At 35.2% G+C, this 11,903-nt stretch overlaps 1 protein-coding gene across 3 annotated transcripts in view; it reads right to left on the reverse strand.

Annotated features, from left to right (window-relative positions):
• Positions 1-11,903, reverse strand: part of LOC129366452 (rab GTPase-activating protein 1) — a 63,206-nt gene that overhangs the window by 16,665 nt on the left and 34,638 nt on the right. For all 3 annotated transcript variants that reach the window (XM_055040303.1, XM_055040302.1, XM_055040301.1), the window contains 6 exons: positions 6,784-6,897; positions 4,778-4,852; positions 3,623-3,748; positions 3,302-3,445; positions 2,554-2,595; positions 2,169-2,297 (listed from right to left, as the gene is read on the reverse strand). In XM_055040303.1, the coding sequence (XP_054896278.1) occupies positions 2,169-2,297; positions 2,554-2,595; positions 3,302-3,445; positions 3,623-3,748; positions 4,778-4,852; positions 6,784-6,897 (630 nt within the window). The remainder of the gene's footprint in view (positions 1-2,168; positions 2,298-2,553; positions 2,596-3,301; positions 3,446-3,622; positions 3,749-4,777; positions 4,853-6,783; positions 6,898-11,903) is intronic.

Genomic DNA, 11,903 nt, shown 5'->3' on the forward strand with positions numbered 1-11,903 from the left:
ATAATCTAATTTAATATTTTTTTTGAGGGGGTTGAAGTCTTTTCTGTTTCCAGTGATATTCAGTGACTTATCCAAAATCAGACTTGACAACTGCCTGTTGTTCCTGCTTAAAACACATAAAATAATATATATTTTTTTATACTGATCAGAACTAATCTACATATCTAGAGAGGTATAAATATTTATATCTTCTGGGCAATTTGCATTCTGCAGATTTACAGATGTAAAGGCCACCAGACATGAGGAACATGTCTCTTGGCAGGAATCCCAAGAGACAATAAAAATGGAAATGAAACTCAGTTCACTCTTCTTTTTGTTTCACTAGTTATGCTTTATAAATGCATTTGCCCTGGAAAATATGTAAGTGACCATGTTCTGACTGAAATAAAGAGCTATCATTGTTCAACCCAGTTCTCAATCTAATTTATAAAAATAACAAACCTTTGTATATTTTGGTGAACAAATTAAATTACATTTGCATATAGACTAGCTGAGGTTCATTTTTGTTGTTGACTTTCAGTTTGATTTCCAGGGGAATTCCTGCATCTCCACGTCCTACTTAAAGCATTAACATAATTATTTTAACATTGCTCCTACACAAAATTGTTTTTGCGGAGTAAACAATGTTGCAGTTCATTACCGGAAAATATAACAAGAGAGTAACTCATTCCTATTTAAATCCAATCCCTCCACAAATGTCCACATTTTCTGACCCGCACGCTAATCATGTGGATGACTTATTTGTCAAGGATAAGGTTCTTCGATACTGTTTTGTTCAAGCAGAATTACTAAAATCTTAATTTTCAGTTTAAAACTGAAAGTGAGGAAGGAATCAAAAAGTCATTTTCTGCAAGAAATTACAGTTTAGCACTTACCAAATATTACCATGGTCAACAAACCACCACATATTAATGATTTATTCACAAATATATTGACCTTTTTTATTAAATTCAAAACAATTCTATTTTGTATTTTAATAGTAATACTCCCCAGCTCTCAAATTGACTTAAGGCTTGCAATGGTATGAAGCTATCATTTATTAAGCCTGTTTTCAAAACCTACATCTCTATAAAGAGGTCTTAAATCTTCCAAAAATTAGATTTCTTAAAAGGTTGAAAGCACCTTTGGTTAGTTAAAATATTTTTATGTAGTTCTTGTCCAATCAGGCATTTGGAAGAATGGCTGCTACCCCTGCAACCTGACCCCAGATAAGCAGGAAGAAGGGAGAGAGGGAGGGGTGGGTGGATGGATGGAAGAATAAAATTGAAGAAAAATTTGAAACATGGTGAACAATTATGATCTATTTAATGATAAAAACAGATGTCAGAGTCATGCCTTCCGCCGTGATTCATGCAGAAGGCATAAACATTCAGTAAGGTAAACAATAATCTATCCATTTTGTCCCACTGTAGTGACAGTTCTCAGATTACCAAACCACAATTGAGGACAAAGGTGAATGTATCCAACAACTTCACACACTGTGCAAAGAACTACATCAGTGTGTTTAATAAAAATGACAATTTACATTTACCAAACCAATAACATCTAATTTGGAAGCAATGGAGTTTGTAAATATTTGATTTTATCAAGCGTTTCTTCCCATATGAGAGTCTTCTTGAGCTCATTTTGATTTATTTTCAGAATCGATGCCTTCATAACAGACACTGGAGCATCTTCAGAGCTGCACAGCTGCTTTGGTTAAGTATGATTTACTTCCTCTGCTGGAAGAGCATTGGAACGTGGTTCCTCTGCTGCCCACCTGCCCATCTCAAGAGCAGAAAGTTAAAATCTTTCTTGAAGTTGGCTTCCTTACAGAGTTTGTGGAAAGAAATGTTCATGTCCAAAGTTACCTTCAAAGTCAGATCCTCTAAACTGGGCCAGACTGTTCAAATCAGGTCAGGAAACAGGTGTGAGTGTTTAAGGGAGGGACGTGTGTTTGGTGTGTTTTTTGCTTTTATGTTAGTCATGACAAAGCTCAACAGTGTCCCCTTGTGGTATTTGAGCAGCATTGCTGAATTTCACAGGTTTTGTACAATGAAACTAAACATTTTAAACATATATGAAGGTTAAAAAATAAATAAATAAATAAATAAATAAGAGTACAGATAGCACTTTGAATTATCTATACTTGTTCTGCACCTTAAGCCACTTTGGTCATTAAAACTCACCTTCATGCTACAAGCCAGCTCCATCAGTTTCTTAGCATTTTCTTCAGAGCGGTACCTTTTTGGGACGGGGACACGAAAGAATTTGAGAGCGCCCTCAAAGTCTGTCTGCAATAGATCGTCTTTTGAAGTCTGAGAAAAAAGACGTGATGTTTAATGAAACAGAGACTTGAAATACCAAATTGAAAACTGCTACTACACTTTTTGTGCTCTGAGAAGTAGATGAAATTAAACTTTGGAGGCAAATCTTTAACCAAAAGTATGTTCACTCAATCCACCACAACACAAAATAATGACTTTTCCCTAAAACTTGGCTACTCTGTTGTAATTTTTTTGTTTATGCTTGCATACATTACTATTGATGGAATTTTTGTTTGTCAATTCTTACCTTCAGAAGAGCCAGGGCTACATTGAAGATCACACTAATACCCTGGAAAATAAAAAATTAAAAAATCAAGGTTTAGTTGGTCTACAAGAGTTTATGAAATTATTAATTGATTAAAAGTGCAGAACAAGAACAAAATGTTTTCTTTAACTTAAGAATTTGTTGGGAACAACTGTTTTGGTATAGGATTTTTGGAAATGTTAAAATTTTCCCTTTATTGGAACTTCAATGGAGCTGCTGTGTTCGGACAACCACAATTATATATATTTTTTTTAAGTGGAGTGTGCTCAGAAGCAGATTTTCTGCATTCATCTAAGATTTGATTTATTTTCATTTTGATCATAAGCCTACTGAAGCATCACATCATCGTCAAATCTTGAAATGGTGTGAATGATTTTGAGCTTAACTGTGTAATGTAAAAGCAGCTTACTGATAATTAAAGCAGCAAATTGTCACACCAAAAAGTGTTGCTGTCAGTGTGACAGCAACACACTGTAAAGCTTATTGTCCATTCACTGATTGGAAAAAAGATCCAATTTTTGCGTGTGTGTCTAGCCGATCCCTGCAGGTTTTTAAGACTTTTTGTGCCGACTATAAATGAGAAAGTGTCATTGCTGTTAAATATATCAATAAAATCTGGCTTATGGCTGCAGTTTTTTTGTTTCTAGTAAAAGTAATCCTGCAAGACCAACGCAGTTTCTCCTAGCATCTCTGAACTGTTATCACTATGCAGTTTTTTTTTGACACCCACCTCACACAGTAGCAGGTCGATTATATGGAAGACCATGTAAAGAGGAAACTTGGCTGTGAAGAGAGTTAGGAACCACTGGGAAGCATACATATGAGCCTCCAGACCCACATTGAGGAAATGGTTGTAGAGATCTGGTATGTACTCCTGATGAAGACCAAAGAAAACAGACAGACAGAACAGATGAACTGAACATCATTAAACAGAGGATGGAGATGACAGCAATAATAAAAAAAAAAGCAGCTCAGGGGAGTAAATGCCATCAAAAACAGTCACAAGATTGTGAGAAACACAGCCCGAGATAAGCAAATGTGAAGCACAAACCTGCATGAGTCTTTCAAGCTGGAAGAACTTGCAGTGCAGATCTTCAAAGTTCTGTTTGAACAGGTCCCTGAGCCCGTAATCAAACATGATCTTCACCAGAACACTGAACGCTTGCTCCTCTGGCATCTGAAGAAAACACAAGATCCAGTTATAAATGTCTAATACCTTTGAATTTTCAAAGTACAAATAAAACATTTCACTCTGAATTAATGGCTTCTGCAGTAGACAGCCTTTAAATATTGGACCTCCAAAAACTACAGACCAAGGTTCCAACATATTTTCGAGTTAAAAAATTAAATTAATCTTTTCCAAACTCCACTATGCATGCTTCTCAAAGATGGATCTTCATCTTAAAATAAAAATTACTGACTGTATTTATGGTGTATTTTTGTACAGTGGTCAGGATTTTATATGGAACGTACAGAAACAAAAAACAAGAAGGAACAAAGAAAACAAGGGCAGAAGGTAGGTAGGATACAAGTAAGGGAAAGAAGGAAGGACACAGTAGTACCGATGGAAGGAAGGAGGACACAAAGGAAATACACAAGAAGGTAGGACATAAAAGGGGACAGGAAGACGACACAAGGAAGAAAATAAGGAAACAAAGAATTAGTGTAGGAGGTAAACAAGTATGGATAGACAGGGGTTGGACACAAAGATGGAAGGAATAGGAACAGATGGAAGGTAGGAAAGGACATTTACGTAATAGGATAGGGAATAAAGTAAAAAGTCTATTAAATTTAAAATATATATATATATATTCATTTTCTACACTTTTTAAGACCAGAAAAATAATAAAATGAAATTTACAAACTGCAAGTATGTGATAAATGAATGGACAAATACAACTTTTATTAAAAAAGGACTAAAGTCTGGACATTTGTTTTTCTTTATAACTTTTAATCCAATCCTGCAAAATACTGCCACAAGGGGGCAGTGCTGTCCTGTTTCTCCATTCCACTAAAAATAGGCTGCAAACCACAATGAGTAGGCAGAAAATTCTGAATATGTCTGTACAAATAAAAATATTGTTAAAAATTAGATCTAACTTATGTAGTGTCAAAAGTATTTTTAATATTCCAGAATATTATATATATAAAATATTGCTTGACAATGTCTGGTGTTTCTACGGATTGTGCTGCTGTGTCAACTCACGTGCAGCAGCAGCACTGCAGCCAGGAAGGATTGTCCCTGGCAGTAGCCAATCTCCTGATCATAAACAGAATAAGCCTGGATATCATGCAAGACAAAGATGTATAGTTAGTAAAGGCTTTTCAAAGTGGAATAAAAACATCTTCACAAGTTGAAAGTGAAAAAAATAATAATAATAAAGTAAATCATTTACACACGTCTATTTGTATCATATCTGACTTTGGGGAAACAAGAATGTGAAGAAGAATTGTAACTTCAAATTATATACTGCAAGTTATTCTAAGCATGTCAGAATTGTTCATTACAGACGCACTTTAACTTAAACACAACAAATTTGATTTCAAAGGCCCTGCTAGGCTACAATATCAGTAAGATCAAATACTTACAATAACAAATGATGCTAATTAACATTCAAAATATAAAACTCAACCTTGTTATTTAATCACAGTGAAGTGAAGTAATAACAGAGGGATGAATCATAATGTCTGGATGCAGTTGAATAGACTCACAGAAGATGCTTAGGAGAAATAGTAATATGGCCTACTGAACTAGAAACACATATAATGAGTACAAGTCAAAAATGTAAAATGTGAATCAATCCAAACACAGCAAAGGCAGAAACCTGTGAATTATTCAAATGCACCTCAGGAGCTGCTTGTCTGAGAGTAGATGAATGCCCTCACTAGAGCTATGCATAATGAATGACATTAAACTGAAAAGTGTAAAAAGGCTGCAGTCAGTACTCGAGTAGTATTACAGGACAGCGCTGCTGTGATGCTGTGAAATAGTATTTGCTCCCTTTCTTGTCATGCTTAATTGAACAAACTGCATGTCTTCACCACAAAGCACATTTTTGTAATAAAGGCCTAATTGATGATAGTGTTAACTGATAAGAACATCTCAGTAAAATGCAGCGACACAGTCAAGTTGCAAGATGTTCATGTGCTCCTCCACATAGACAAACTGTACTTTGATTCTTGTTTCATGTGTTGAAAGAGAAGCTCATTTAGATTTCCCAGACTTCATGAACTCGATGCACCGCCCAGTCTGAATCAAACAGAAGTAATTAATACAGGGCATTAACAATTCTCACTACTGATCTGCAAACCTGTTTGTAATGTTTTCCTTCCCATTTTAGCTATAAGTACAATTTTCACTTTAAGAAAATGTTATGGTTTGGTCATTTTTTTATGATTTACTCTCTTTATTAAGCATTTTGTCAATTTGAATATGGATTCTACATATTTTATTGTCAATTTATTTTAAAGAGGTCATCTGTAGGAGGAACCAATTATTATAATGTTTAGAATACAATCTCACAAATACATTTTGTTACTATTGTTTTTTATCCTCATCATTACCATATCTTTAGTCCAGACATATAAAAAATATTGGCGATATTTGGATTATATGACTTACTACATCTGATTTCCCTTTGAGATAAATAAGGAGTTTTTGAATTGAACTAAATTAAATGTCTGAACATACATTGTTTTGCCAACTTCCAAAATGAAATCAAGCTACAATGGTTAAAAGTATATTTAACATTTCAGTGTGAGATTATAAATATGTTATGGCTTTTAATGCATATTTGTCAAAACTGCAAATGCATGTTTATGGTATGGCATTCATGTGCATTCTCTAAGTTCAAAAAGAAACTCACTCATATGTCTGGATTTTGTTTCAAATATAGAATAAAAAGATCTCATTTTTACCTGAAAAGTGCAAAATATGTCTGATTGCATCAGCATCTTCCTTAGATAACTCCCAGAATCAGGAAGAGATTGACACATCAGATTTTAGTGCAACTGCAGTTAGTACGAGTCAAAAAGGAGAAGCGCGAGCTTCCGATGTGTTTTTTGCAGATGTATTAATAAACAGTTTACACCTCATTTGGCATGCAGCTGCTGCAGCAGCTTTGTTCACTACATGAAGCCAGTTTTATGACGGAGCATGGTTTGTGCTGCATTAACAACCTCTGTGTGTGTCTGTGCGTACTGGAGCCCCACCTTGCAGATCTTGTAGAGTGAGTCTTGCCCGTCTCCTCCAGTGTCTTTGAAATAGTCATGAGCGGGGAATGTCCTGTTAATATCTCTGGTGATTGCACTGTCCTGGGGAGATTCCTAGCAGAGAGAGAGAGACAGACAAAAAGAGAAATGTTACAATGCAAAAGGGAGTTGGAAAGAATGTAGCAAAGACAACAAAAAAAAGAGGAGATGATTACAAAGATTATTATTTATTATCAGCTACATTGGTAAAAACATCTTCCCGGACACAGCTGTTGTAAGTGATCTTCAACGTGCAGGGGCCCCACGCATTGTTAAGAAACGTGGGGTAGGAGGAAAAACTGGCAGCACAGAGTGTTCTCTTCCACCGTACAGACCGTCCACCACTCCATGTTTCTTTGCAAGTCTGCTCATCGCTCTTCTAATTTTATTCAGCTTTATTGCATCAAAAGTAATTTTATTGTTTCGAAGTGGTGACACAATCCACCGGATGCGAGACGGAAAAGACTCGGAAGTTCTCACAACTTAACAGTGACTGGGGGTAACACTTTTATAAAGCGTTACTAAAATGGCACGTTGTCAACGACAAACCACAAAGCTAACTTACTTCATGTCACTATGACTCCACTTCAAGCAAATTTTCTGATACAATGACTTGTTTCACAATGATTAAAAGGCCTTCTGATAACTAACAGATTGAAGTATAATTTCCTGAATGATACTGAACTGGTTTGTTTTTAAAGGCCAAACTTGCAACGTTGACAATCTCAGTTGCAATAATAGCTGATGTGGTAAGATGTGAATATAACTTGATAGCTCTTCCTTTCAGTTTGGCAGCATGATTCATTAGGAATAAACTGTGTTTTGGTGCTTTTGTTTTTAAAGAAGTGAGATCTAATTTAGGCATTATGGAGGAACTGAAATCAGGTTTCAAATGAGTGGAGAGCAGTACATTTTGAGCTAAATGCATATGACACCCCCTTATAAAACATTATGAACTAATTATTTATAAAAAATAAAAATAAAAAAGAAAGCAGAACAATGAGATTTGCAGTTTTATTTTTCTGCAACACACCAAATGAAAATTTAAAGCAAATAATCTGGCAGATATTGAGCAGCTTTAGTAGAATACCACCAATAAAGTTATAATCAAGTGCAATAAAAGTAAAAGGATACTAAAGTGCTCATTTTGGGACTATAAAATAAAATAGTTAATACAATATTTTGAAACAAAGTACCCAGGACCATCTCCTTCTACCCTGAAATAACCTTGATCGCTTAAAAAAAAAAAAAAAAAATGAAAAGAGGAAACTGTTGTTGGCAGGATTTTTCAACACCACGATACACAAACAAAACGATAGATTTCATCTGGAGCCAGTTTGAACACAAGCCTGGGGAAACCTGTGCCTCATATCTATTTGAAGTGATGAAAGACCAGCACAGAGTAACAACCACACTGAAATCAGTAAGCACTGCTTAAGAACTGGACTTGCTTTTCAAAGATTAATGATGCCTCATTTTGTTATTGATTACCAACACATGAGGATAAAATTAACTTTGAATAAGTAATGTTAGACAACTTCATTAGGAAATAATGTCTAAAGTGCATCATTTGAAATGAGATTTAAAATGTACATGTAGTTAGTAGTTTATGCAATGTAGTTTTATTATTTAGAGGTTAATTTAATGGCCAGCTTTGAGAAAAAGCTACTGGCGACGGCACAATTTTCGGTTTAACCAGTTTTGACTGATGATTAGGTTGGAAAATTCAGAAACTTATCTTTTTCTCATCAGTGAAGTCATCTTACCCGCCTAAGTACTGTTGTGGGAAAATAATTACCAAGCACTGCTAAGGTGAAAATCACTGAGTCAGGTTTATTAATACCCTGCACAGAAAATGAAACCTGCTGAACAGGTCAAAGTGTGACGCTCCAACAGGAGGGGAAAAAAAATCAAACACTGAAGAGAGGGTCAGACCGTCTGGATCGTTCCTCTGCTGAAGGTTATTTCACCAGGGAAAAACCTGCTTCTGGCAAGTTCCCTCTGGGAATGTTTATAAAGATAAAAGAAAAAAGAAAAATCTTAGGACTTGGTACTACAAACCTGATTGGCAAAGGAATCTTAAAAGATCCTAATATCTCTTTTTTCAGACGAATTTAAATAAATGGTCCAGTGTGAGGGGCATATTAAACTTGACTGCAGTTTCCTAGTAAAAGATAACAATCCATGTTTAGACAAGCAGCCACTTAGCCATACTTAACTGAAGTGCTGAGAGAATGAACAAAGACCTCTGACTTAATGGTCAATTAGCTTCCCCTCTGTCCGTCTGTCTGTTCTATTGGAGAGCAACTTCTAATGACTGTTGCGTGAGAGGCGAAGAGCAAACATATCCAGAGTGTCATGCTACTGTGCAGAAGCTAGAAGCAGCACAGAAATAGGTGTGCATTCAGTAAAAAGGTAATTAGGATTATATTTTGGATCATATTACAGCAAACCTAATCCTCAAGCACTTAGTAATCATCACTGATTCTAGTTTCTTTCTGTTATTTATTGAAGCAGAAACTGGAGTCCAGGAAAGAAAATAAGTGTTTAGAAAATCCCACATGGTGAATACAGAAAAAGATTTGTTGTTAAGGCTGAAGAATTCTGCTTTGCATCTACAGAACATTGCCAACAGTATCAGCATATATGGATAACTTGTTCAATGTTTTATTTTTAATTCTATAAATAGGGTAAATAAGATGCTGAGTTTATAGCTTTGACAAGGACATGACGAACAATTTTAAAATTGGCAATTTGATTTCAAGACATTTTGTGGTGCCTGGTCAGAACTTCCAGCCTGTATTCTAACACACTGCTATAATTAAATGAGAGAGAGGGAGTCAGATCTTTTGGAATGACAGTACTAAGGAGTTGCTGAGTAGATGAAAAAGCACTAAAGTTTAATGAACTCAACCCCGAAAACCTACCACACACCCAGAAAAAAAAAAATCCAGTCACTTCCTGTAGATGCAGAATTTTCTGGACGTAAAATATGTAATTTGTCCAGTGGGCAATTAGATCCCATTGAGCAGTGCGTAAAAAAGATTAATAGAATTTGCCTGTTTATAATCAAGTAGAAATATAAAGCTTTGACTAAATTGTAAATTTAAGAATTCAAATGTTAATGTCCTAATTACAAATTTAGATTACAAACAAGTACATAAAGTGAGAATTTCAATAAAAACCTAAGCTAGAGATGGTTTTAACCGATTGCCTTTTTAAAAAAAAATCCAACACACATTTTCCTGTGAGTATATGCAACATATATCTCCACCAGTTGCTTCATTAGGTACACTTAAATTTTGTTTTCTTCGTTAACGACCTTATCTAAGTGTAAAGCATTCTGAACTTAACAGCATAAAGCCTTAAAAGAGAAGACATTATTAGTGTGTTAGAAAGAGTGACAATTATATGAGAAATATTACTGCTTCCAGTAATACTAGTAAAAGTAGGTTGACTGTAAAGGAGAATTTATAACTGGGATTCATTTGCACACAACAATCACAAAAATACCAATACTGTCATATGTGTATTAGGTAGCAACACGTAACTTTACCTCAGTGTGTATTTTGAACTAACATTGTTTTTATTTTGACAAAGCAGTTTGAGATGTCTTTATCTCTTAAGAATGTCAGCATATTTCTAAAGTGAAATAAGCAGTCAAACTCTGCTAGCCAAAAGTCTATGTGCGGCTGCTTTGATTGTCTTTCAGCAGTTTTGTTCTCAAAACGATCTCAGTGACTAAGCTGAAAAAGCTCATCAGTGATAATTATATTATGACAATGGAGAAGAAAAAGAAGAGTGAGAAAAATGTTGGGATTGTGCTCATAATATTGAAATTACATCCGTTCTAAATATTTTTCTAATATTGTTGTGACAGTAGGACAATCTCACATCCCACAGGAGCGCTAATAGATTGAAAGGATGTTGGAGTCCAGTGAAGAGTCATGCTTAAGAAGATGAGCTTTGTGAAATGGACATTATTTTCTGCAGGAAGTAGCCATTTGAAATAAATTACACTTTGAGCATAAAGGGCTGAACGTGGTTCACTTAGTACCAATTCAGCACCATTTCAATGCAGCGAATCCATTAAAGTCCATCAGGAAAATATCCACCACACCATTGCGCCACCAACAAATAAAATAAATCCATGTTTTCATATTTTTTATACCAACAAGCATCTGAATGTTGCCAATGAAGTTGAAACTCATTGGGCCACAGCTAATTTTCCCATTCGGTCCCATGAGAACGAGTGTTGGTAATAAAGTTGCCGATGTCTATATATCCAAATGTATGTCCATTTATGTATGCATTAAGTTGCATTCATCTTTTTAAATGTTTGAAAGTTCTTTGAACATGATATTAAACAATAAAACAGGGACTAAAATGTACCAAGAAAATAACCAGGATGGATTAATCATTTCTTAGAGAGCTTTTAGAACATTGTCCTTTTCTTTTCTGAGTACATTTACGATGGATAAAAATAGTTAGAAGAGTGACAGATGTAATACAGAATAAGCAGCTGGTTTGATAGCAAGGAAGTACACCAATAAAAGCTAATCAACACCATGGCTCAGATGCTGTGAAAGAAAAGAGACTGACAAAAAGGGAAACAAGAAAACTTCCAAGCAAGTGAAGTGCTGGAACAAAACATGGTGTTCTAGCAAAATTACAACCTCTTCAACAGAAGTCAGCCATAAATAGGAAAGCTGTAGCCTTTGCATTTAATTGCGTGTCAAAAAGAAGGAAAATAAAAATCACAGAGTTGAGCTTCTATGAGAACGCTGAGCAGCAAGAACTTCTTTGTTTATGTCCTCGATTTTCTCTGACTCGACACAAAAACCGACATGTCATTTTGTTTTCCTTTCTCTGCTCCTAAAGAACCCTGCTGAGACATCAAAATGGCACGGTGTGACATTTATCAGGCTTGCTACAAGCTGAGGATCCAAACCCCAAATAACCCTGAGTGCAAGGTTTTTACTTCTTAATGAGAAAACCTTTGAATTAAAGAGAAGTTTGTAATAGTCCTGCATCACTTTTATTGCCATAAGGGTTGATTACTTATCCTTTACACAATAATC

The sequence above is a fragment of the Poeciliopsis prolifica genome, unplaced genomic scaffold, assembly GCF_027474105.1.
Source record: "Poeciliopsis prolifica strain line A6 unplaced genomic scaffold, Auburn_PproV2 SCAFFOLD015, whole genome shotgun sequence".
In the NCBI taxonomy this organism is placed as follows: domain Eukaryota; kingdom Metazoa; phylum Chordata; class Actinopteri; order Cyprinodontiformes; family Poeciliidae; genus Poeciliopsis; species Poeciliopsis prolifica.